The sequence below is a fragment of the Alexandromys fortis genome, unplaced genomic scaffold (genome assembly GCF_014885135.2).
Source record: "Alexandromys fortis isolate MF-2015 unplaced genomic scaffold, M_Fortis_MF-2015_v1.1 scaffold_9, whole genome shotgun sequence".
NCBI classification, from domain to species: domain Eukaryota; kingdom Metazoa; phylum Chordata; class Mammalia; order Rodentia; family Cricetidae; genus Alexandromys; species Alexandromys fortis.
In genome coordinates this window covers 6,011,499-6,037,769 of record NW_026067892.1, presented here as the reverse complement: position 1 = coordinate 6,037,769, position 26,271 = coordinate 6,011,499, and the positions used below count along the sequence as shown (strand labels likewise).

Below are 26,271 nucleotides of genomic sequence, written 5' to 3'. Positions count from 1 at the left end.
AAGAGATGCCGAACATCTACCTGAGAACCCTGTGTGATGAGAACAGAGTCCTCAGAGGCGAGACCGGTTTGTTTACAGAAAGGGTGGGATATAGCCCGGGATGGGGACTTCATTCTCCCTTTGTGAATCCAAGGGAGCGCCATCTTCTCAAATCTCTGTGGTCACTAGGAAAGCCAGGCATAGTGGCTCGGACCTTAATCCCAGCACTTGGGAGGCAGAGGCAGGCATCCACTCAGTGAGTTCGAGGCCAGTCTGGTCTATAGAGTGAGTTGGACAGCCAGAGGTACATAATCTGTGGTGGGAGGGAGATCTTGTTGGCCTCAAGTTTCACAGACACTTATGAGGAGGGTACCAAATGCGAGGAACCGTGTTTCTCTCGGGAACACTCCGTGGGGCATCCTGACCCTCGCTGGATTCTTCAGAGAGGGACCACAGGATGAGCTGCGCGCGGAGCGCCGCCACACGGCGTGGGGAGGCTCCAAAGCCCAGCCGGGGCGGCGGCGCCAAGGGTGAGGCCGGCCGAAAAGGTTCTGGAACCAGGGCTCCGACTGTCCGAGCCCTGAAGCCACGAGCGCCAGGAGAACCTCCTCGGGCCCCGGCCTCACACCACGTCGGCACGCCACGTCACCCGCGCGCGCCCCGGACGCACTTCTGGCCCGAGGCAGCGCCCCGGAAGTAGCCGTGGACGTCGGAGCAGGCGGGTGGGACCGGCGCGGATGTGGCGAGGCTGCTGAAGGCAGGTTCCGCAGTATGGCGGGGACGGCACTGAAGAGGCTAATGGCCGAGTACAAACGTGAGTCGGGCGGCTCCCGCCTTCCCGTCCTCTTCCCGGCAGCTTACCGCCGGGCCCGGCGCTGCGTGAGCCCTGCGACCCGGACAGCCCGCGTGCGGAAGGCTGGGCTGTCGCTGTCGCCTGCGCGCCCCGGCCCGCTGCCGCGGGGCAGGCCCTGGGCGCAGATGCGGGCTCGGCCAGCGCGGTCATGGCCCTGCGACCCGGACCTGGTCCCTGGTCCCTGAGTCCCTGCGGGTTTGCGCATCCGTCCTCCCGACAGGAGACGCACGTCGCGGGGCGGTGCTCAGCAAGGACTGGGTTTTCCCTGTAAGGTGGTCATGAGGTAGAGGAGAGTTTGGGGAAAAAGTTGAAAGTGAGCAAAATAAAGATTTAAACCTCTGGCCACGCTGCAGGCGAGAGTTGCTGTCCTGCTGGAGCAAACCAAAGTTTCGCAGACACGGGTTCGGGGACTTGAAAAGACCATTTCCTTTTCTCTGGATCAGTGTTTAGCTCTGTTTTACTTTTTCAGCTCCGTTTCCAGGCCTAAAAACATCACCTCTTTTTATAAAAATAAATAAATAAAGGAGGTAGGCAGCAGTTAGGTTCTGGGACAGGGGTCTAAGTTCTATCAAGTTCGTTCTCGGCCGTGCTTGTTGAACACAATGGTAGTCACATTAGAGAAAATTTTATTCCCCATCTTCTGTCCGCGCAGAAGCCTCAAACATTATTTCAACCCTATTGTCATTTCGTTTGCAGTTAAGGTCACGGATCATCTAAGTTTGGGAGAATGGGAAAACTGGAGAAGAGGTTAGGGGGGTTCACAAGGGAGAGGGCTCCACCTGCGGTGGCCGCTTGCAAGAGGAGACAGGGTGAGGAGCGCTAAGGTGGCCTCTGCTGACAGCCAGTCTGGGACCAGTGTTACAGCCATATGGAACTGAGTTGTGCCAGCGACTTAAATGGACTTGGGTTGTGGCCCTGAAAACTGCCCCAGCTGTCTTGGCTGGGCCCAGACCCACTGACGCATGGAAACCATGAGGTCATCAATGGATATTGTTTAAGACTGTGACAACAGTGACAGAAAATGCATCCATCAGTACCAAGCAAGAAAAGTGAGGACTTTTTTGTTTTTTCCCCTGTGCCTGTGAAATTCGATAAAGCCCCTCTGAGTGTGTCCCCTCCTTTATGGCTTAGCATCTGGTTTGTCGTGTTTAAGACTGTACTCCAGTGTTAGGTAGACTCAACAGGAGTGGCCATGGTTGAACTAGTGTGCCTGCCCCTTAGCTTCTGGTGCTGGCTTCCATGGGTTTCTGAACTATGTCTCATGTCTCTCCCTGGGGCCATCTTTTCCTGGGTGTATGGATGTTCAGATTTCCCACTTGAGAAGTCAGCAGGCATTGGTTTAGAGCCCAGCCTAGTCAGTATGCTAAGTCTGGTCTGGTACATCTGGTGAGACCCCGTTTCCAGACGGTGTCACCGTTCCCAGTTCTGGACAGACTTGAGAGTGTTTTAATTGCGGTTATTATGTATTTATGTGTGTGAGCAGGCCAGTGCCTGGGTGTGTGCAGAAGTCAGGACAACTGGCAGGAGTCGGTTTTCCCCTTCTTCTGTGTGGCTCCTGGGAAGCTTGAGCTCAAGTTGTCACACTTGGCAGTAAGTGTGTCTACCCCTGAGTCATGCCTGGGCTCGAATGCAAGGCAGTGCATCACAGTAGGGGCATGAAGCAGAGCAAAGCTGTTTACCTGGAGGCCAGAACACGAAGAAGCGGAAAGGCTGGGCTCCCCATGCTCCCTATGCTCCCTTTAAGGATCTGCTCTCAGTGACAGCCCTCCTCTCCTCTCTGTCTCCTGGCCATGCCTGGTGCTGCTTGCTGTGGTGTGCTGCCTTTTCACAAGCAGCACCGGAATTGCCAAAACTTCCCTCTTTGTAGGCGGTTATCTCAGGCATTTTGTTACAGTAAGGCCAGCCGAGTAACTTGGTGTCCATGATCCCATGCTTGCAAAATAGAGCACCAACAGCGACTTAGAGTCTTCATGATTTCGCCCCTGAATTACCATTCTTTTCCTTTTCTTCGTGTTTGCCACTCTATCTCCAGACAATGTATAGTTCCCTTTTGTCTGTCTGTGAACTTAGTAGAAAGTATACAGTATATGTTTTGTTTGCTTGTTTTTGCCTTGGAACCTCTTGCCCAGCATTGTGTCTCAGTTTCCTTTCTCTTGGAGCTTGTGGCTGCAGTTCACTCTCCTTGCTGAGTGGATTTCTTTTTATGAGTAAACCGGAATCCATCTGTTCTGCTACCTGTAGACGCTTAATTTGCAGTTTGATTTTTGTAAGTCCTGCAGTTGCAAGCAGTTTTGAAAAGCTCTTGGTGCCCATGTGCAGGTTTGCATTGGAGCACAATTCAGACTCATGGAGCATTTGTTTACTCTTTTTTTTTTTGTTTTTTTGTTTTTTTGTTTTTCGAGACAGGGTTTCTCTGTAGCTTTGGTGCCTGTCCCAGAACTAGCTCTTGTAGACCAGTCTGGCCTCGAACTCCCAGAGATCCGCCTGCCTCTGCCTCCCAAGTGCTGGGATTGAAGGCGTGCACCACCACCGCCGGGCCTCATGGAGCATTTGAATGACCAGCCCGTTTCACGATATGCTAAACTGTTTCACTGTGGCTTTTTCAGTGCCACAGCTGAGAGTCTCGCTGCTTCTGCTTTTCACGTAGTCTTTAGCTTCTGGGACTTCATCTTGTCTGGTAGACATAGCATGGTATCCTGTGGCTTTAATTGATATATCAGTGATTATGAGTGAGGTAGCAGCCATCGTTCATGTCCACGGGCCAGCTCTGCCTTTTTTGGTGAAATGTCTATAGCCGGCAGGCTTTCTTTCTTGCTCCTGTGTGTTCATTGCATCACCTGAGCTGTGAATACTAGTGTCCTCAGAATGCCCTGCCCTACGACCCGTCTGTCCTCCCGACACTGCTGAGCTGTGAATACTAGTGTCCTCAGAATGACCCATCTGTCCTCCCGACACTGCTGAACTGTGAATACTAGTGTCCTCAGAATGTCCTGCCCTATGACCCGTCTGTCCTCCCGGACAGTGCTGAGCTGTGCATCATCGTGTCCTCAGAATGTCCTGCCCTACGACCCGCCTGTCCTCCCGACACTGCTGAACTGTGAATACTAGTGTCCTCAGAATGACCCATCTGTCCTCCCGACACTGCTGAACTGTGAATACTAGTGTCCTCAGAATGACCCGTCTGTCCTCCCGGACAGTGCTGAGCTGTGCATCATAGTGTCCTCAGAATGTCCTGCCCTACGACCCGCCTGTCCTCCCGGCAGTGCCGCTCTGCTTTCACCGCTGTAGTGATGGTACTTCTCTGCACTGGGCACGGTTGTGTCGAGGGTTGTCCATGCTGCTGGCCTTGGTGCAGTGTCCCCTTACTCTTCCAGCAGCAAGTGATGACGCAGGGCAGGTAGTTCCAGCTGTTGTGTTAAAATCTTGACAGGGCTTGCCAGGGTGGAGTGAGATTTCTCTGTGGTTTTCTGAATAGCCATCTAAAATGTATGACTTGTTTCTGGGAGTGTCCACTGATATTTTGATATTTTCAGAAACCTCTGTTGACCCTGAATATCTGTAGATATTCAGATAGGGAGCAGTGATTGTTCCTTTTCCTTTGTTTGTATTCTATGTGTGTAGTCTTTGCCTATATGCATGTCTGTGTACCATGTGCTTGCCTCGTGTCTGCAGAAGCCAGAAGAGGGAGTTAGATCTCCTGGAGCTGGTGTTACATAGAGACAGTTGTGGGTGTTGGGCACTGAACCCGGGTCCTCTGTGAGAGTAGCTAGTGCTCCTAACTGCTGAATCATTTCTCTAGCCTCGTGTGGCTCCCTTTTAATGTCGAGTGGTAATCCAATTGCGTGGCCAGGCTACTCTGTTTAAACATTTGCTTCCCGATGGTCACTGCGATGAGACTGCTGTGAACACCGTGTGCTTGTCTTCGTTTCTCTTGGCATGAATGCCTGCGTAGTTTAGAAGGCTCTGCCCAGTTGTCTGATGCCTCTGTTCTCACTAGCACAGATGCTCCGCAGCTCTGTAGTTTTTAATTTTTTCTCTTTCCTGTTCGGCTTATGTTAGTGTCTCCAGTGGCTTAACTTGAAATTTTCTCATAACTGACAGTGTTGAGTCATTGCAAGCTTACTGACCATCTGCCTTTTTTGATGAAATGTTTATTTTTAAATTGTGTTGTTTCCTTAGCTTGTACACTAATTTAACATTGCCTTTTATTGGATATTTGCCTTGCCAATATTTTCCCTCTTTGGCTTGACTCCATGTGTCATTTCCCCAGTCCAGTGGTTCCTTATTTTAAAACTTTAGGTTTAGTTTATTTCTATTTACATGTAAATCTGTGTGTTTCACAGTTAATGCCTGTAATCCATTTTAAAGTTTCATGGGAGAAGAAGTCAGGGTTCCTTTACATATTATCTGGGAATGTTCCAGCTGTGTTAGTTTGCTGTGCTGTGCCTTAGACTAGTGGAGGCAAGAGAATCTGATTTTCTTGCAGCGCTGAAGGCAAGACCTCCAGAGTTAGGGTGCGGGACAGGCCTATTTACCTGGCCTTAGCAAGGACTCACTTGAACCTGGTTGTCTCTGTTCAGCATGTCCTGTGCAGTGTGTAGAACATGCCAATGTGACCCCTGGCTTTCCCTGGTTTTCCACTGTAGACTTTGGGGCTTTTGTGCTTCCTCATTTTCTTGAAAGAGTAGCCTCTGCAGCCGTCTTTCTTGTTCTTCCCAGTGTATCAGTGTGATAGGCTTCTAGAAACGGAATCATTGGACAAATTTGTATTTTGTTTGTGTAGTGGCTACTTCTTAAACTACTTTTAAGAAAAGTGGTTATTTATTTATTTATTTATTTATTTATTTATTTATTTATTTATTTTGGTTTTTCGAGACAGGGTTTCTCTGTAGCTTTGGTGCTGGTCCCGGAACTAGCTCTTGTAGACCAGGCTGGCCTCGAACTCCCAGAGATCCGCCTGCCTCTGCCTCCCGAGTGCTGGGATTAAAGGTGTGCGCCACCACCGCCCGGCGAAAAGTAGTTTTTAACAAATTACCATTTTCAGGGATTAGTCTTTGAAATTTTCTGATATGGTTAGTAATTGTTTCTCTTCTAGAATTTATGTTTATCAGTAAACATGGAACTGTGGTTTCCTGTGTTGCCGTGAAGCCTTCCCGCCGTTGACTGCAGTTCATCCCTGACCAGCAGGTGTCACTGCTGGATAGCGAAGTGGGTGGGATGGTGCTGGCTGCGCAGAGCCTGGGTCTACAGCATTGCTGGTCTTCTGCCGCAGGCTTGACCTCCCCGTCTCTCTAAGGGAAAAGTGTGTCTCAGGAAGGTTCTGAGGGAACTCCTACAAAGAATACAGCTCTTCTGCAGTTTGCGCTAGGTGACCTTTGTTCCATGCATTGTGCCTCAGCCCCATATTTTAGCAGCCTCATTTTAAGTGTTTTTGTTTCATCAGGGGTGATGGGACTAGATTTCAGGTGACGGAGTGTGTAAAGCCTTGGCAAGCTGGTTCTGTTCTTTATCCTGATCTGTTCCTGTGATAGAGATACAGAGGGAGACTGTAGACTGTGTTGTTGGGAGGTGCTCCCTCCATCTGTCCTGGTACTTGGCCTCTACCTCTGCCTTCTTACCTCCTTGAAGTGTGCGCACATCTGGCCGCACAGCCTCTTGTTCCTTCTTCTTGCCTGGCCTCTCCTTATCTTCTGTCTCTCTCTTTCACTGTAAACAAAAATCTTTATTGCTACTTTGTGTTTATAAGTGTTTGCCTGCATGTATTAAAGTGCACTGCATATATACAGTGCTACAGAGACGAGACGAGGGTGTTAAATCCCCTGAAACTGGGGTTATTGGCATTTGTTTGCCGCCATGTGTGTGCTGGGTCCCTCTACGAGCAGTGAGTTCTCCTAGCCACTGAGCCTTCTCTCTAGTCCCTTATTACGTTTCCCCACCAGTGTTTTTAGTTACATTTACTTGTGTGTCTTGGGGGTGTGGCTGACATAGTATGACATTCATGTGGATGTCAGAGGACAGCTTGTGGATCAGTCTCTCTTTCTATCATGTGGGTCCTGGGCTTTAAACCCAAGTCACCAGACTTGGCAGACAGAACCGTCATCGGCCGAGCCTTTTCTTAATAGTGTCCTCTGTTGTGTATTTTCCAGCTTATCCCCCTTTTCCTTTTCTGGGGTGATAGCTAGAGGCCCACAAGATGGTCTAGCGCTGTTTTGCCTTTGCAGGTTTTCCTACAGTGCAGCCTGTAGGAAACGAGGCCATGTCAACCCTGGGGAATGGATCACTTACCATTAAGTGAAGAAAGCCTGCATGATGTGTCCCTGGTGGACTGGGGAGTTTTGTGCTATGGGACCTCAAGTCACCTTTGAGATTGTGTACAGCCCTAACCAAAGAAAGCTTTGGCAGGGTCTGCTGTGGTGTCTGTCCTGTGAATGTGTCCATGACAGGGCGTGCTTGTGCTATTGGATGTGCTCTCCCTCCTCCTCTCTCTCCCCTTTCTCTTCCTCTCCCCTCTGCTCGCTCCTGGGTGTAGTATACGGCAAGGGCAGCAGGGCTGGCAGTAAGAAGTGTTCCGTGCCCTGGAGCGTTAAAGTGGAGTTGTTTGTTTTGTGAAGACCGAGACAGCCCCACTTGTCAAGTGTGGTTCTGTTAGTGTTTCCGTGTCTCTGTGGCCGTGTGCTTGCTGTCGGTCGTCTTGATTGCATTGGCACTCAGATGGTGCAGTGTACTCTGTGCTGGTTTTCTTACTGTGTGTGTGACTTGTCCTCTTTCCATTCACTGTTTTCCAAGTGTGTCCGCAGGTTTGGTGTCTGTTCACACAGGTTGTATTCATCTGTAGGTCATTACCACAGCAATATCTAATGTGAGTGACTTTATTAAGCAGAAATGCTCATTTGGGCACAGAGGGGCACACACACAAGTCTTTCTTGCGAGGCAGAGGCCAGAGGGTCTCTGCAAGTTTGAGGCCAGCTGGGGACATAGTGAGTTTCAGGCCAATCCAGGTTTTACAGGTGACACTCTGGCTTAAATTTCTTTTTTTAGCTCACATTTTTGGAGTTCAGAGTACAAGGGTCTGTGGGGTGACAATGGGTGACCAACGTCGTGGTGTCTGTAGTGGTTTGAGTGCGGGATTGTATGTGACAATGTGATCACACCTGGCACAGGAAGCCAGAGAGCAGCAAGCCGCTTTTGTAACCACCCTGGAGTCATGTACCAATGTCACACATGCCCCTAGCTCCTATGGTCCTTCTCTTCCCCACCCTAGTACTGCTAACCTGCTTTCAACACTAGACTCTTAGGGACACACCCCAGACTGGAACATGACCTAGACTAAAAACCATGTTGCCAAGAATTGACATGCCGCCTGGTGGCCGAGCTGGTTGTCTGGTCTTGGGCAGCTTCTGGTCTTAAGTGGCCGAGACTCTGTAGTAGGCCTGTCTTCTATGTCATCGTCATGGTGGGCATCTGCACATCTGCAGGGTGGTGGCCAAGACCACTGACCTGGAGAGTGATGGATTTGATTATGCCTCTCCCTGCCTGGCCTCCTCCTGCTCTGTCACCTTCAGAAAGGTTTGTGCTCTTAAATGGTAGGAAACGCCATTTAATTAGGAAACAGCCCATTTTAGATTGTGAGTGTTTGTCAGAGGAGCTGGCAGGAGCATGACAGGGCACAGTCTGTACCCCATTGTTTTCACTTCTTACTGGTATAAAGGGCTGCTCAGAGCCAGAGTTGGTTTCGGGGCTGGGCATTTATTTGGAAGACGTGTACGCTGTAATCTGGTTCATATGATTCATGAAAGTGTTCTGCTAAGTGACAATGTAACATATTCTGTTTGGTAATGGCTCTGCTCCTTAACTTTACAGAATTAACCCTGAATCCTCCAGAAGGAATTGTGGCAGGTAAGGGCCTCAAATGACTTCATTATGATTTTCTTCCAATTGTCAAAGTGGCCTTCTAATTAAGATGTGGAATTTTTTTTCTTTCCCTGTAGGCCCCATGAATGAAGAGAATTTTTTTGAATGGGAGGCATTGATCATGTAAGTTAATTGTTTTTACCCGCTGTACTGGAAACCAGGCCTAAGGGTTTCTACTCTGATGTGTTGAGTGGGTCCAGGCAGGCCTTGTTCTTTGGGCAGAATCCAGGTGAACACGGATCCAAAGGAGAGGTCAGTGTTCTTTTAGCACCAATAAAAACATTTAGTTGGGGGCTGGAGAGATGGCTCAGAGGTTAAGAGCATTGCCTGCTCTTGCAAAGGTCCTGAGTTCAATTCCCAGCAACCACATGGTGGCTCACAACCATCTGTAATGGTGCTCTCTTCTGGCCTGTAGGCATACACACAAACAGAATATTGTATACATAATAAATAAATATTTAAAAAAACATTTAGTTGTGAATATTGGCTCTGGATAGTTTCAAGATGGCAATTTTTAATGTCATCTTGAAACTTCTTAGGGAGAAACAATCTTCTTAGAAAGCAGCAATTCCTTACTTAGCTCTTTGCTTTCACACCTTAGACACACAGAAAGCTTCCGTGTGCCCAGAGCTGTGGGGTTTCTCCCCACGAGAGCAGCATCCAGGATGCTCTGATGCAGTGCAGTCTTGACACCGTCTATCTGGAGAGTGGCAGGTCCCCAGGCTGAGGTTTCTGTCCCCAGGACGGCCTCTGTTTAGGCCTAGCAGGTCCCCAGGCTGAGGTTTCTGTCCCCAGGACGGCCTCTGTTTAGGCCTAGCCTTAAGTCTGAGTGTCTGGAGCTTCTGACTAGCTAGCCGCTAGCCGTCAGGGTTCATGTGACCCATCATTATAGCAGCCCCTGAAAGCGAGACACTTCACTCATAGTCAGTCTCTTAGAGAGTGCTTTTGGGTTTGGTTTTTGAAGTATAGGGATGAGTGTTTTGCCTACATGTGTGCCTGGTGCCTGTGTCAGATTCTCTGGAACTAGAGTTTAGACAGTTGCGAGCACAGGTACTTCATAGCACACGGTGAGTTCTTGTTCCTCCTGTGAGCTGCCACACATGGGCTGGCCACAGGCTCCAACCCCATCCTGTAATGCCACTATCTCCTTTCCCTGATGGCATATATAACTCTGATAACCTGCATGGAAGCCCAGCTGGACCTGTCTAGTCCGCTTTCTTGACCTCCCTGTATGCATTACTTCCTCAAGCCTAGACCCTTCTGGAAGGAGGATGGTCTTAGCACCTGTCATGGGTAAAGTTAAGTCAGAGAATTTCTTTACGATCTGGCTTGGGCAGTTTGTCTAAATGCTGAAGGCCTGACCCGAAAGAATGACTTAGAAACCAGAAACCACAGTCAGAAGCTAATCAAAACAACATATGTGTGTATTTATCAATATATATCTGAAAGGAACAATGTCGGCTCAGGGCCCCCAAGACCAGGTTCTCAGCACAAAGATTTATTTTCCCAGAGGGACAGAGGGCAGGGGATAAGAGACAAAAAAGGAGCTAGAGGATATGAGAGAAGGGAAAGAGAATGAGTTAATTTTTTGCTCTTTTGGCTTTTTAGGTTCTTTTGGGGCCCCACCACCCAGCTCCCAAGTAAATCACACACGGAGGCTTATTCTTAGTTTCGAATGCCCAGTCTTAGCTTGGCTTGTTTCTTGCTAGCTTTTCTTAACTTATATCATCCCCAATACCTTTTGCCTCTGGGCTTTTATCTTTGTCTATTTCTGTATACCTTTCTTTACTGCTTTCTCCTTGGCTTGCTGGGTGACTGGCCAGATGTCCCCTCCTTCTCTTGTGCCTTGGTCTCCTTCTATTTATCCTCTCTGCCTGATAACCCCACCTATCCTTGCCTCTGCCTTGCTATTGGCCGTTCACCTCTTTATTAGGACCATCAGGTGTTTTAGACAAGCACAGTAACACAGCTTCACAGAGTTAAACAAATGCGGCGTAAACAAAAGTCACACACCTGAAAATATAGTCCCCAACAAATGAGGGAATGGGGGCAGTGGTATTTGTCCTGGAGGGACAAGGGATTGCATCTGGATAGAGAGGAGATAGACATGGCACATAGGAAGATGGCCGTTTATGAAGGTACAAGGGAAACCCCAGGTTAGAATGAGGTGCTTCATTTTAATTGGGCATGTTAATTAGGTAAGCCAAATTAAATTAGGGGCTTTTGATGCTAGACTTCAATACTTTGATAGCTGGACCTTGGAAGTCAGCCTTAGGAGGAGGAAGTGGCCAAATAAGGGAATAGACCTTTGGGTCTAGCTTGCTTTAGGAATGTAATCTAATGGTTTTTTATCAAGGATGAGGGAAGTGGGGATAAGGACAGGGCCTGCCAGAGCCATATTCTTGTGTGGGCTAGTGTCCCTTCAATATTTATATCCCATAATTCACAGTAGTTGTGATGGATTTGCGTCCAATAGTGTGGGTGGCTTTTCTAGTAGGAAAAAGGTCCTTAAAGTAGTAGGTGGCCAAAGGGACCTCCTGGAGCAACATTAGACCTGAAAAACCAGGGCCTCTGCTTCTTCCCCCCTTTCTCCTTCCCACCCACTTCTGGTTCTCATTTTTCTGTTTGCCTTCTCTGGCTTGCAGGCCTTCCACTGTTCCTGGTCCTGAGTACGATGCAGCTTATACCAAAGTGAGCTTGTGGCTCCTATGCCCAGTCTCGATTTTGTGATATTTAACTTTCAGTCACGTTAGAAAGAACAGCAGAGGGGCCCTGAGTCTAGACTGTTCTCTTCTCTGGTCCATACTCAGCCTGTTTAGCATTCTTTTTCCTACTTTAGATGTGCAAGAAAATAAATTTAGGTAAAACTGAGAAAGCCACACCCTATAATCAGTCTCTCAGTCAATAATCATTTCCAGTTAACTACAGTGTTTGAGGTTGGACTTTGTGGGTTGAGAAGCACTCTGGGGGGACAGGGTGGGGAGACACCTGGTGTGAGCTCTGAGCAAGGTAGGATTCGTCTGTGCCTGTGCTTATAGCACATTGGTGCTGTGTCCCCTCGGTGTGTCCATCCCACCCCCAGTGCTCAGCCCTGTCCATGCTATCAGAACACGGCATCGTCTGTGACCAAGCCTTTTTATTTTTAATTTTGAGACAGGGTTTTGCTAAATTTACCAGGTTGGTCTTGAACTCACTCTTGTGGTTCAGGAAAGGCCTTAAACTTTTGATCCTTTTCCTCAGCTTGCTGAGCTGCTATAGGCCTACCACATTAGTTCCTAAAGATCTACAAGTTGGCCTGCAAAAATGTCTGGTAATTTTTGCCTGTGAAGGTTAGGCTGTGCGTGAAATCTGAGTGAAAGTGAGGGGTTTTGATTTTATTTAAGTCATCCATAAACACTATCTAGAGAAAGTCCAGCAGACCTGATGCTTGTCGGACCTTAATTGCTTGAGCTGTGTCACATTTTTGTAAGTTTTCTGGAGTCTGTGTGCACCATGGTACACTTGAGCCTTGTGTACTTGCGGGATCTGTTCCAAGTCTATGGTGGACGCTGGAAACCTTAGGCTGTAACAGTAACCACAAGAACTGGTAATGTGGAGAAATTGGCCTGCATGGTGGTGGCGCACGCCTTTAATTCCAGCACTCAGGAGGAAGAGATAGGTAGATCTCTCAGTTCAAGAGTTGCCTGGTCTACTGTTGTGAAATTTAGTTTAAGATGTGTTACATTTGTTTATAAGGAACATTTCTTTAATGATGCAAAGATGTGTTGCATTCTTTTATGTTGCATTTGTGTAACTCTGTAAAACTGTGTTACTTTGCCTGTCTAAAACACCTGATTGGTCCAATAAAGAGCTAAATGGTCAATAGCAGAAATGGGCTGGGCTGCCAGGCAGAGAGAATAAATAAATAGGAGAGGTCTAGAAGAGGAAAGAAGAGGGAGGAGCGAGAAAAGGAGAGGAGGATGCCATGGGCCAGACACACAGACAAACAGAAACATAGCCAACTAGGGAGTAGGAAGGAAAGAAAGATCTATAGAATAAAGAAAGGTAAAAAGCCCAGACAAGAGGTAGTTAAAGGGAAATGGGATATTTAAGTTAGAAAAGCTGGCTAAACAAGCCAAGCTAAGGCCGGGTTTAAGAATAAGTAAGTAAAACCGGGCAGTGGTGGTGCACACCTTTAATCCCAGCACTCTGGGAGGCCGAGGCAGGCGGATCTCTGGGAGTTTGAGGCCAGTCTGGTCTACAAGAGCTAGTTCCGGGACAGGCACCAAAGCTACAGAGAAACCCTGTCTCGAAAAACAAAAAAAAAAAAAAAAAGGAATAAGTAAGTAAGAATAAGCCTCTGTGCATTTATTTGGAAGCTGGTGGTGGCCCCCAAAGAGTAAAAGAACCAACTACAGTCTGCTGTGTGAGTTCCAGGGGAGCCAGGGCTGTTATAGACAGAACCCTGTCTTGAAAAACCAACCAAACAATAACCATAAACAAACAGAAAAATTAACAGTATTCTATAATGCAAGTTATTTAAAATTTAGGAGTCATTTCTGGGACTTGCTGATTGTTAGCATTAGATGTTGGTGAAGCCATGTAAGATGGAGGATTCTGTTCCTTTTCGGTGAGATGATACAGGCCTGTGGCCATTGCTGCCCCTAGCTAGGTCATTGGTGGGGGGCATGTCAGGTGGAGTCTGTTTACTTTTGTTTCACTTACTTTACAGTGCTGGGGATCAAACTCTGGGCCTCCAGCCATTTCTCCAGGCATTGTTTGCTTTTTAAAGAAGCAGGGGATCATGTGTGTGAACTGATGTGTGACCTGCTTGTTTCATCTGCCATGTCCTGTGTCAACACAGACACACCTGCGCTTGCTCACATGCCATCACAGCAGCACGCCAGCTGTAGGAGCAGCAGTTGTCAGGAGGCTGCAGAGGTCAGGGCACCGATGATCCTGGAGTATTTAGAAGTTGTTGGCTCATGTGTGTCCACAGTAGATGTGCTTAGAAGCTCATTAAAGAACAGTTGAGCTCTCTCGTATGGATTTTAAAAAGTCTGTTGAGTTAACTATTACTAATATTAGATAAACAGTATAAAGTTAAACAAATATTTTGAAAACCTGTCTTAAAAAGTAATTACAACTGATTTTCAGGAGAGCACGTTTGTGTTTGAATAAGGCTTTTGCATTAGTGTGGAATTCCCCTGCTTCAAGATCTGGTGACTTTGTGGGTTTTGGTCCTGTTCCAGACCCTTCACAAACAAGAGGCCGTTTACAAATGTTCTTAAAACATCTATCAAGGAATTAACTGTCCTCCTGTGGCTTTGTCTCACCCTGCTGTTTTGGCAGAGAGCTGACTGACTGGAGGCCTTTCCTCCCTCAGAATCTCGCTGGTTTCTAGGGCCTCCTCTGTCCCTGGCAGTTTTGGACTCTGCTTCTCATGGAAGCCTGACACTGCTGACTTTCTTGGCCATTGCCTTGACTCAAGGCCTCTTTTGATCAGTGCTTGGGCCAAGCACTGAGGGCTTTGGTAACTGGGCCTCGTGCAGATGCAGCTGTGCCGTTGGCTGTGCTGTCATGGTGACTAAGTACCGAGGAAGCAGCTGAGTCCGCAGTTTATGGTTCCGGGGCTCACTGTGTTTGGAGCTGAGGTGAAGTAGACTGTCACGTTGCTGAGAGTTGTGCTGGAGGAAGCTGCTCATCTCAGGGTGACCAGGAAGCAGGAAGGGAGGAGAGGACTAGCCAGGGACAAAACACACCCTTGAAAAGCACCCCGTGACCCATTTCCTCCAAATAAGCCCCACCCTCTAACAGCCTATTCAGCTAACACCAAAACTCAGTTCCTGCTGTACTCAGTCAGCCTGGTGACCCAGTCACTTCTGTGTACCACTGTTGTGCCCGAGTTTCTGTCCCCAAATGAATCCACAGAGTCGATTTCTGATGCAAATTACGTGAGGGTTTTTAATATTCAAACTCAAGTTTGGACCAACACTTTTCCAGCACCCATGCATGGCGGGTGCAGAAAGTGTGGCAGGGAACCCTGGGAGGTAGAGCTTTTAAAGGGAAGTGCTCTAATCGGGAGTTCCTGCCCTATCGACTTGGGATTGGGTAAGGAGGGCATAGGGTAAGGTAGTTTCTGAACCCATTGGTCAGTTTTTGGGCGTGAAAACATAACAGAGAGCCATTAATAACTGACAAGGTGTCATCAAGGACAGGATGCCTCCCAAGGACATCTGGACCTTGTTAAATTTTATGGCCCTGCTCCCTAGCTCCTTAATTGGCTATTTTAAGATATCTGTTCAAATTCTGCTATTGCACACATTTCTGGAGCTGAGATCGACCCCCTGCTCATTATATGGCTTAAGATGAAGCCCCTTCTTTAAAACAGTTTGCAAAGTCAGGTTCTTGTGACCACACTTTGAGTGCAGGAGCCTGGGGGACATTTCAGGTTCCCTGGAGCTGGTGTTACAGAGAGTGATGGGCTGCCCAGCATGGACTCTTAGAACTGAGCTCAGTCCTCTGCAAGACTAGCATGTGCTTTTAGTCAATGAACGGCCTTTCTAGCTGCTTTAGCTGGTTTAACATCATATAGAACCTAAGGAAGTTCAATGATTATATTACTCTTCCATTGCTATGATCAAATGCCTGACAAAAGCAATGTAAGAGAAAAGACACATGCCTTTACTCCCAGCACTCAGGAGGCTGTGGCAGGTGGATCTCTGAGATCGAGGCCAGTCTGGTCTACAGAGCGAGTTCTAGGACAGCCAGGGCAGCAGAGAGAAGGTGCCAAGGAGCAGAGAGAGTTTATTTTTGACTCACAATTTGAGGGTATAGTCCTTTATGGTGGCAAGTTGTGGCAGCAGGAATGTAACACAGCTGGTCACATTGAACCCATGGTCAGGAAGCAGAGTGATGAACGCTCATGTCCAAACACTCCCCTTTTGAAGATTTGTTTATCTGTATGAGTATTTTGACTGCATGTATGCATGTATACCATATATGGTACAGTTGAAGCCAGGGCTCACTTGTCTCAACTTGGTTCTCTTGACTAGAGTTAGGACAGTTGTTAGCCACCATGTGGGTGCTGAGAATTGAACCTGGGTCCTGGAAGATCAACAAGTGCTCTTGACTCCCTCTTTTATTTGTTTGGCAGTTAGGGTGGGTCTCCCATCTCGGCTAAACTAATTCAGATAGTCCCTCACTGGAAAGCAGACCAGAGGTGATGCTAGGTGATTATAGATTTCGTCAGGTTGACAAGCAGTGCCAACTGTCCCAGTAGCTTCTAGCTCTCTACACTTCCACCTTGGATCCTTTCCAGTTAGTTTTATGTAAGGAATGAAGTGTAGGAGTCAACCTTCACTCTGCCTGTGGCCTCCACTTGCCTCAGAACCTTTTCTTGAATTTGCCCATTCAGTAATCTTGGCATCTTTGTCTAAAACCAATATAAACCACGATTCAGGGCCTTAGTTTTAGACTTTCTAGTTCATTGTTCTGTGCCTGTCCTTCGGCCACGTACCACACGGTCTGGTTGTTGTAGCTGTGGTTTTACAGTTGGCAAATATGAGTCTTCCAGCCTTGTTCTTTTTGTTAGACTTCCGCCTGTTCCAGGTGCCATGACTTTCCATGTGCATGTTATTTTCTGCAGTATTTCTGCTGGGGTTGTGGAGTCCTCAGATCTGTTTGTGTGTGGCCACCTGAATAACACTGTGCTCCAGTCTGTAAGTGTGGGGCGTTAGTTTATTTAGGCTTTTCAGAAATGAATGTCATTCCCATCACTCATACACCATTGTACAATTTTAACTCTTAACGAGATCCCCTTTTGTTGCCAGGGTGTGTGTGTACTTACACACGCAGGAAGGTCTGCAGAACCTTGCTGCTGAAGGATGAAGTGCTGCTAGCTTTTTTACTTACATTTTTCTGTATTTGGCAATTTTTTAACATGAGTAAGGTTAGCACTTGTTAGACAGTGGTCTGTGTGTTAGAATGCACTCTGCAGTTCTTAGCGCTCTTCAGTGAGGGTGCATTTATGGGTTTTAGCAGTGTCTATCACAAAACATTAGGGTGTGGCTGTGTCTCCTTTGGACAGAGTTGACCTGAAGTTACAATGTGGAACAAACCCTGTTTGTTACTCCCCAGCTTCTGACATTGGAAGGATCTTTTGACTACCACAGAAGAATCAGGGTGTCCCTGTCTATCCAAGTTGCTGGGACAGCAAAGGTACCTGTGTACCTTTTTCCTAGTCACAGCTTCCTACTGTGGTGTCCTATTGCCAACTAGGTGGGAGCACACAGTCTCTGATGATCCCTGCTGCCTAGCCAGTGACTCATATCAGCGCAGCATGTGGCCAGGTGTGTGGTGCTTGCAGCCCTCTTCCCTCACATGATCTGGGCCCTGCTGAGGTAGGAGCAGCTGGAGAAGCCTTTGTTGAACTGTGAAGTGGAACACTCCTGCGGGGTTTTGCTGAGGGTCTGTGGGAGGTAGGGGAGGCTGTTTGTGGGTTTGCCCACTTTTTTATATGCTGTGTATCTAACCAGCCTTACTGTGGAGATTAGCAATCTTTAGTAATTGATCTCTGGTTCTGAGTTCCAGAGAGAGGGGCAGTCTTTTATTTTAACACCTCTTATAGTGTAAGACAGTCTGCCATCTGTCGAGACCTTTCATAAAGAGAACAGCAGAGTGGCTTCTCTAACATGAGTGACAGGTGGGGCCTAGCAGCTGCAGCATCAGGAAGGAGGCTGCTTTGACCCTTTGCTGTCCAGGCACAGGCTTCTCCTCCTTAGGCTTCTCCACCTTGCAGCATCCAAAAATGAAAGACAAGCTTCCTGTGGAGTTCCGTGTTTACAGGTGTGTTGCTGTGTGTCCTGAGGCAGCTCTGAAGGACAGGCTGGGCTAGGTGGTCATCCAGGCAGGGATGGCAGTCATTGGTTGTTCTTCCAGTCTAGCCTCTTGCAGACAAGAAGCCAGGGAGGCCTTTAAGGAGGCATTCCCTAAGGGCAGCAGTTAGAGCACACACTCTAATGGTGTGCTGGGGAATTGTAAGTTAGGCCAGTGTTTGCAGTCAGTAGATGGAAGTTGTTTGTAGGCACCACAGGGTGTCCTTTCCTGTTCTGTGAGGTGAGGGTCTTTACTCCCAGAAGCGTGGGATGAAACTTGTCCAAATGCTGTTGGTTCTGTTTCTCTGTCCTGGGCAGGAAGCTTTTCTATGGCATTTCCCACCTTAGGCATGTCCCTGCACAGTTTGCCACCTGCATACCTGTTCAAGTGGCAGGCATGCTGGAAAAGAGAAAGAAACCCCAGTTTAAACCAGCAGTAAGCCTGGGTATGCGCAAACAGCTTTGCTATTTAAGATGTGGGCGCACTTGAGGAAATGTTGGGTCATGCTTTAATGCTAAGAACAACCTAGTAGACTTTTTTTTTTTTTTTAATAAAGCCCCATTATGAGAAACAAAGACCTGTTATCAAAGCATTGAGCAAATGCCATGTAACTCATTCCAAGGGCACTACCCAGTTTTTTCTTACTCTAGACTCAGAGGTGCCAGCCATAGTGAGGCCCTACAGGCTACCTTCTGTCTCAGTCTTGTCTGTCTGTCTGTCTGTCTGTATCTGTCTCTCTCCTTTTGAGACAGGATTTCTCTGTTATGTATCCTTGACTGGCCTGGAACTCTCTACATAGATCACAGAGATCCGCCTGCCTCTGCCTCCCGAGTGCTGGGCTAATAGCATGCACCACCACGCCTAGCTAGCAGGACTACTTCTGAGATGGTGTCTTTGTCTGACCTTCTGACTGCAGTTTTAAGGACTCCATTCTGCATCTCCCAGCTTTACTCAGTAGTAAAATAGCAGTAGTTCCCTTGACCCCCTTAACTGAGAAGGATGGGGGTTGTTGAAAGGTGGCAACCACCTCCATAGTGCTGGACAGATCTGACTTAGGAGAGGAAGGTCCTCAGGGGTCCATCCAGGCCCCTGCAGCACAAGAGAGGAAAACTCAGCTGGACCACACCCTGTGAAGGTGACTGTGCTGCTGCTTCCTGGGGCATCCTCTGCCCTGGCCTAGTGCCAGGACCCCAGGGGACTGTCAGGCAGCATGTCATCCCTCCAAGGAGAAGAGCTATTCACTCTTGTTTTTGAAGTAGCACAGGATTGCTTTCCAGAGTCAAGGCTTGTCACTGAGGGAAAAACTTGGCTTAACAAGACACTGCATTGTTCTTTCGAAGCCCTGGGTGTGACTGCACATGAAATTAAAGGGTTTTTTCCCCTTGCTCTCTTAATTGTGGAGCTAAAATAGTACAGCTGGTATTGTACAGATCTGTGTATCACTGTGTATCTAAAAAGAACTCTTATCAAAACTTTAAACATATTCGTATTGTTTTTGTTGTGTTTTATCTGTGGGAACATATGTGTCTGTGTATACATGTGTGCGTGCAGATGCATATCTGTGCCACATGCATGCAGAGCAGGAGAGCAACTTCAGATGTTCACCAGGACAGCTTGTTTCATTGACCTGGGATTTGCTGATTTGGTGAGGCTAACTGACCAGTGAGCCTAGGAGATTCCCCCAGCTCACCTCCCCAATGCTTGGGTCAAAGGCGTCAATGGCAGGTGTGACACACTTACCTGTTTACCTGAGCTATGGAGCCTGCGTCCTGGGTCTCAGGCTCACACAGCAGGCTCTTTATACCCTGAGCTTTCTACCCACCCCTGGTTTGCGCCCCCAGATTATTTTTTTTACTTTTATGTGTGTGAAGGTGCCGAGTCATAAGTACAAGTGTCCCCAGAAGCCAGAGGAGTTGGATCCCCCTGTAGCTGGAGTTCCTGGTGATGGCGAGCTGCCCAGTGAGGTGCTGAGTATCAAACTCGGGTCCTTTGGAAGAGCAGTACCTGTTCTTAACTGCCAAGCCACCCTCCCCGCCCCACCCTTTGTTCTTTTTGTTGTTGTTTTGCGACAAAATCTTATGTGGACCAGAATGCACTAGATGTTAGGCACCACTACATCCAGCTAAGTTTGTATTTTATTTATTTATTTTTTATATTTTATTTTATTTTTGTTTTTTTGTAGCTTTGGAGCCTGTCCTGGAACTAGCTCTTGTAGACCAGGCTGGCTTTGAACTCACAGATCCGCCTGCCTGTGCCTCCCGAGTGCTGGGATTAAAGGCCTGCGCCACCACTGCCCGGCCTAAGTTTGTATTTTGAGAAAATCCTTTCTTGTAAGTAAAGATGGCTTTTGAATCAATATCTTGTAATTTTCCTTAGACTGTGAAAGCCCAGGTCCTTATCACTGTGAGGGTTCTTTCTGTGTTAGGCCTGCTGTCGCAGGGAGGCAGGGCTGTTTATTATTTGTTTGTTTGTTTGTTTGTTTGTTTGAGACAGGATATGAATTAGTACAGGACTTGTTTTTTACTGGTGTGCTGGCTGTTCCAAGGTGACCTCTCCCATGCTAACATTGGAAGCTGTCAGCCAACACTTCTGCCTTACTAAGTTTATGTAGTGGAGAATGTCCACGGTCTTTTCAACTGTTGATACGGATTGTATTAGTGAGCTTTGGAAGGAGGAGTTGGTCTTTGGCAGTACCCCTCTCCTGTTTCCCTGCCTTCAGGTCTCAGTCCTCATCTAAGGCTCTAGGATTTGAACAGGACTCCTATAATGGCTTGCTCTAAATCTGCTATTTACATACTAAGAGTTGACTGGGTGCAAGTTGGAGTCTTAGGGCCAGGTGGGTTTGCTGTGGCCTAGGTTTCTTTTCTATTGAGCATTAGTGAAGGATCACATGTGTGCCCTCTCTGTTTGATGGGTACAAAATCACATTACATTGGAAAATTCAAAATATCCTTTGAAATACATTCCTTACTCCTCATCTCTGTGTATAGAGACTCCTGATTATTCTGTGCCACAATTCACACCTTGGTCCTCACAGGAGCTGGACCTCTGCCGACAGTCACCTAACTAGGACTGCAGTGCGCTTGAGTTTCTCTATGGTGCAATTATTATGCAACGCTCTGCTGCCTATGCTTAGCCTTATGTTTACGCCTCAGGTCCAAAACAGCTGAAACAGCTCTCAGAAGAGCGGCGGTTTGTTTAGATTCTCCGTGTTCTTTTTTAAGCAGTGATGGTATCCTCCCACTTCTGAGTCATGGCAGGCTTTGCAGTTGTATTTATTTCCTCATTTTTAGGGGCCCTGAAGACACTTGCTTTGAGTTTGGTGTTTTTCCTGCCATCCTGAGTTTCCCACTTGACTACCCCTTGAGTCCTCCGAAGATGAGATTCACCTGTGAGATGTTCCATCCCAACAGTAAGTGCGTCTGAGTGTGGTTGACAGGGCAACAGAATGGTGCTGTGATAGCAGGAGGCAGGGCTCCTGCAGGCACATGGGATGCAACACTCCAATACCACGGTTCTGTACGTACATTTCTAAATGACTGGTAGATTCCAAACTGGCAAATCAGTTATGGTGCGAACACCAGTATTTCCATTTTGAAGGTCAGCTTAATGCAGAGAAGCAAAAAATGTTTGAAGTTAACACTAGCTATTCAGTCCAGCCATCCCACGTTGATGGGCTTACTGCAGCTTTCAGGCCTTGAGAGCTTTGTGGCCTTCATTGGCCTTTGTCACGGTGTCATTTTTAATGACAGAACGTTGGAATTGGGCTAGAGAGATGGCTTAGTGGTTAAAAGCACTTGTAGGGGACTCAGATTTGATTCCCAGCTCACAGCCAAGCTCCAGGGAATCTGATGCCCTCTGCAGGCTTCTCTGGAACCAGAGTCTCTTGTGATACACAAGGACACACACAGCAAAACACTCATGCACATAAAGAAGTTGGAGCCAGCCTAGTCTTCCTGTAGCAGCGCTAAGGGAATGCTCTCATTAGACGGGATGCAGACACTGAAGAAGCCTTGAGACTCCGTAGAGGTGACATGGTGATGCAGTCAGCCTATTGTTGACTGGGAAGCAAGGCAGTACCCAAAATGGTCAGTTTAGTCTTTAGAAACAGTTCGTGCCAGTATGTGTGGAAAGGGGCACAATATTACTGCCAGTAACTCTTCTGATTGGGATTATTTATTTATTTACTTTGTTTCTGGTATTATATATAAGAGATTTGAGAGGTGAGGTGCTTGATATAGGGATCACACTGCCCAGGATGATCTTGAACTCCTGATTCTCCTGACTACATCTTCCAGGTGCTAGATTCCACGCATGTGTTACTGTGCCCAGCTTACCTAAGAGAAATGGGGCAATGTGCTGTATTTTAAGTGGTGGCTTTTAGAGACATGTTCCTTCTTGTAAATGATTTTTATTGCCACTAATCATCCTGATCTTAAAGATCTGATCCTGGAGCAGAAATTCAAGTAGGATTGTAAAAATAATACTATTTGACACCAGGTTTTTGTTTGTTTGTTTTTGTTTTTTAGTTTATTTCAATTTTATGCATTTGGATATTTTGCCTGCATGTATGTCTGTGTAACATGTTCATGGCACCCACAGAAGCCAGAAGACTTGAGTCAGATTCCCTGAACTTAGAGTCAAGGATGGTTCTGAGCCATTTTGTGGATGCTAGGAATTGAACCCTGGTCCTCTGGAAAAGCAGTCAATGCTCTTAACCACTGAACGGCCTCTCCAACCCAAATTGATGTCTTTTTATTTTGTAAAAATAATTTTGAAGTGAGTGTGTTGCTAAATGTCCACATCTTCTCTGTACTTAAGTAATCCAGTTGCCTTGCCTCTACTCTAGTCATATGGACATAGATGGGGCGGGGGAGTCCTATCAGTTGAGCTAGGTATGTCTAAATCCTGCTCTTCAGAGTCCTGTGAAGAGTCTTGGCTTCTGGGTACTTGTATTTTGGAATTTTTGTCCACTCACCTTTCACCTCTTTTGATGGGAATGCTCAGAGAAATCCATAGCAAGGTGGAATCCAGTTAGTTGTGACTGGCTAATGCTAGGTAGACTTGGTCCTAAGCCCCGTTGTCAATCCCCAATAGGTCTGGCCTACTGCTGGTAGGCCTTTCTGGGATTTGTGCCACTAGGAAGTGTCCTGTTACTGCTGCTGTACAAATAGCTGGGCCTCTGTCTGCAAAGCCTCCCCAGCACAGTGGCACCGTATCTGGGCTCATGTGGCTGCCTCTGCCTTTTACAGTCTATCCTGACGGGAGAGTCTGCATCTCCATCTTGCATGCCCCAGGCGATGATCCCATGGGCTATGAGAGCAGTGCTGAGCGGTGGAGCCCTGTGCAAAGTGTAGAGAAGATCCTGCTTTCGGTGGTGAGCATGCTGGCAGGTGAGCCGTGAATTCTGTTTTCTGTTACTGTAGCAGGCCTGTACTTTTCCAAGTGTGAGCATACTTCCGTGGTTACAGACTATATAGGACTTGCTGGATTGTTGACAGTTTGCTATTCTCTGATCTTGCATTTTCATTTATTGGGACCCCTCTGTGTGCCATAGTACAGGGGTATAATGCTCAGGACAACAGATACCCCAATGTGAGGCCCCCGTACTTTCAAGGAACTCGCAAACCCACTGACAGTTACTGGCCAGTGTGGTAAACCTGACTGCAGAAACACTTCTCTAGGTCTCTCTGCGGTGAGTTGGGACACTAGGAGTTGACAAGGGAGGTGGGAAGGAAAGGCATTTGGGACTGAGGAGCAGCTGACAGGGACAGGAGCCCTGGGACTGAGCCCAGTGGGCAGCCCTGGGAGTTGCATTGGTTGCTCCATCCTGAAGTTTTGCCTTAGAAAGACCATCTGTGTGGAGCTGGTGGGTATAGGGATTGGGATGGGAGCAATGCTTTTGACTGCTCAGTCTGATATTCAAACATTTGTATACTCCCGGCCAAGAGAATGGGTGGATTTAGAGGGGCTGGAGAGTGCAGGCTTTCATACTCCCCTTGGTGTATGAGGACTTGTATTGCTTACTCGGGTCCACGGAGGTTCAAAGCAATAGGATTCAGTCAAGGGAAGTTGGGGTATGTGGGAAAAGGTGTTGACCAGGTTGACCAGGGTGGGGGTGGGGTTCCTGTCCCATCTGGTCCTACAGTCATTCACTCCCAAATAAACACACAGAGGTCTACATTAACTATAAACTGATTGGCCTATTAGCTCAGGCTTCCTCTTCTTTTTTTTTTTTTTTTTTTTTTTTCCTTTTTGGTTTTTCGAGACAGGGTTTCTCTGTAGCTTTTGGAGCCTGTCCTGGAACTGGCCCTTGTAGACCAGGCTGGCCTTGAACTCACAGAGATCTGCCTGCCTCTGACTCCCAAGTGCTGGGATTAAAGGCATGTGCCACCACCGTCTGGCTAGCTCAGGCTTCTTATTAACCTTTATAACTTATATTAGCCCATAATTCTTGTCTGTCTTAGGCATGTGGCTTGGTGCCTTTTTCAGTGAGGCAGTCACATCTTGCTTGCTCTCTCTCTGGATGATGACTGCAGACTGAAACTTTTCCTCTTCTCAGAATTCTTGTTGCCCTACCTATATTTCCTGCCTTGCTACTGGCCAATCAGTGTTTATTTAAAATACATGTGACAGGGTACAGACCATTGTCCCACAACAAGAAGGGGGTTTCTGTCCCCTGAGGGAGCGTCTACAGATTGCTGGTGGTGAGGGGCCTGCCGACCTGAGACTCAGTGCCCTGCTTGTGCCAGTCTCCCGCCTCCCTCCTCAGGCACAAGGCCCTGGTTCATGTTGGAAGTCCACTTGGCTCCCGGAATGATCCTTGAAAGGTCCGTGGTCTTGATGAAAGGAGGCTGTGGGAAGTGCCTACCCTATCATTGGCAGTTGCCTGTCTTTTCAGAGCCCAATGATGAGAGTGGAGCAAATGTAGATGCCTCCAAAATGTGGCGGGATGACCGTGAGCAGTTCTACAAAATCGCCAAGCAGATTGTACAGAAGTCTCTGGGGCTCTGAGGCCACACCCTGCACACGCCGAGCGGACCAGCGCTGTCCTCCAGAACACTCGCCACAGTGCTGCCGTGCTGACACCAACACGGGCAACCGTGGAGCCACGGCACCTATTGTTCCTTCCTTTCCATCCCAGACAGGCAGCTCCCCTAAATCATGACTGGAATAATGACAGCGGCTGCGTTGCTAAGGACTCCTCCTGCTGCACCTCAGGGAGGGGTCCAGGCCGTCCTCACTACCTCTCCCAGCCACTGTGTGCTCAGCTCTGCTCCTTCCTGCAGTGCTGAGGACCTGCCTCTGTCATCCACCAGGGACTGGGGATACCAGGGCTGCTTCTTCTGAGGACATGGGGCCTTGGAGAAAGCAGTGTGAGCCTGCTGTCCCTGCCTCTCAGTTCCTAGGTGTCCCAGGAGGCACTCTGAGCTTCTTTTGACACTTTGCACTTACAAGCCTAGGCTGCCTTTGGCATGGTGACAGAGGCTTGCCGTGTGCATCACAGATGTCACCGTATGTAAATGGGTTTATGAGAAGAGGGGACAGTGGTCACCAGGACTGCTGCTCTCCCAGTTGCATCCATGTCTGAGTTACTGGTGTACTTGAGAGCAGGCTGGGACCGCCAGGGTTTTAGTGCGGCTCTCGCCTGGGGGTTCTGTAGATATACGTGCAGTTGCACCAGGTTTAGCTCTAGGATCAAATTGTTCTTCGCTGTCAGGGTTGGAAGGGAATCTGCCACTAGGTGCTCAGCAGAGGTGCACATTTTGAACTAGACGAGCTGGGGAACACCTGTGGTGCAGGCCGGGGTGGAGGGTCTCCATGCTGAGCAGCAGTGCCCGAGCAGGCCCCACAAGCAATAACAGATCTTCAGTGTAGGCGGATGTTGGCCTTTTCTAAACAGGTTATATTTACAATGAGTTTCTATTTCTAAAGTGCCGCTCATCTGTGGGTGTGCGCAGTTCTCCCTGCACACGATCCGCTTTTCCCCGCCCACATGTGGTCCCAGCAGTGGCTGGCGCTGTGCATGTCTCGTGGTGTTAGTAGTGCCCGGCTCTGGTACTCCCGTTGGGGACCTGTGGGGACCTCATGCTTTCCTTCTCCCAAGGGAGGCCGTTTCTGTTTGAAACGCAGCAGAGTCTGGTGTTGGGAGTCCAGGAGAAGGGAATTGTACCGAAATAGTATTTGTAGGCCACTGAGATGAAGCCCTCTCTGAAAAGAAGTGGTCTGTGTGGGGACACGAACACATACAGAGTGGCCCCAGCATGTCGCCACCCTCTGGCCTCCCTGGCAAGCGGTGGAAGACAGGCATTCTCTTTACAAAACAAAAGTATTTTTATTCATTTGTATTTATTAAATGAGAAAAAGAATCCTCTGGTGTTCCTCTTCTATGGTGGACTTTAACTGCTGTTAAATAAAAGTGTGTATCCCACCCCCACAGCGTTTTCCTCTGCTGTTCTCATAGAATCTTCGGGAACCTGAGCCTGGGTCCCCTTCTGGAGTTGGTTGGAGGCAGCTCTGTGGGTGCCAGGTGCTCTCTGCAGGCTCCTGTTTCCTTCTGTCTCCCTTCTCCTTTCCGCCTCTCTGGTCTCCAGGACTGGGGGTTTTCTGCTCGGGTCTGTGGCAGGATTCAGGAGCCTATGAACTTGGAGATGTGGGGTTTAATAACTGTG

General features: G+C 48.0%; 1 protein-coding gene across 1 annotated transcript; it reads left to right on the top strand.

The window, feature by feature from the left end:
- Positions 1-650: 650 nt before the first annotated feature.
- On the top strand, positions 651-26,036 carry Ube2g2 (ubiquitin conjugating enzyme E2 G2). The gene is made up of 6 exons (XM_050139838.1): positions 651-793; positions 8,693-8,728; positions 8,821-8,866; positions 20,893-21,011; positions 22,852-22,992; positions 24,501-26,036. Exons 1-6 carry the CDS (start codon positions 751-753, stop codon positions 24,611-24,613), a joined length of 498 nt encoding a protein of 165 aa, XP_049995795.1. The 5' UTR covers positions 651-750; the 3' UTR covers positions 24,614-26,036.
- The last annotated feature ends 235 nt before the right edge of the window (positions 26,037-26,271 follow it).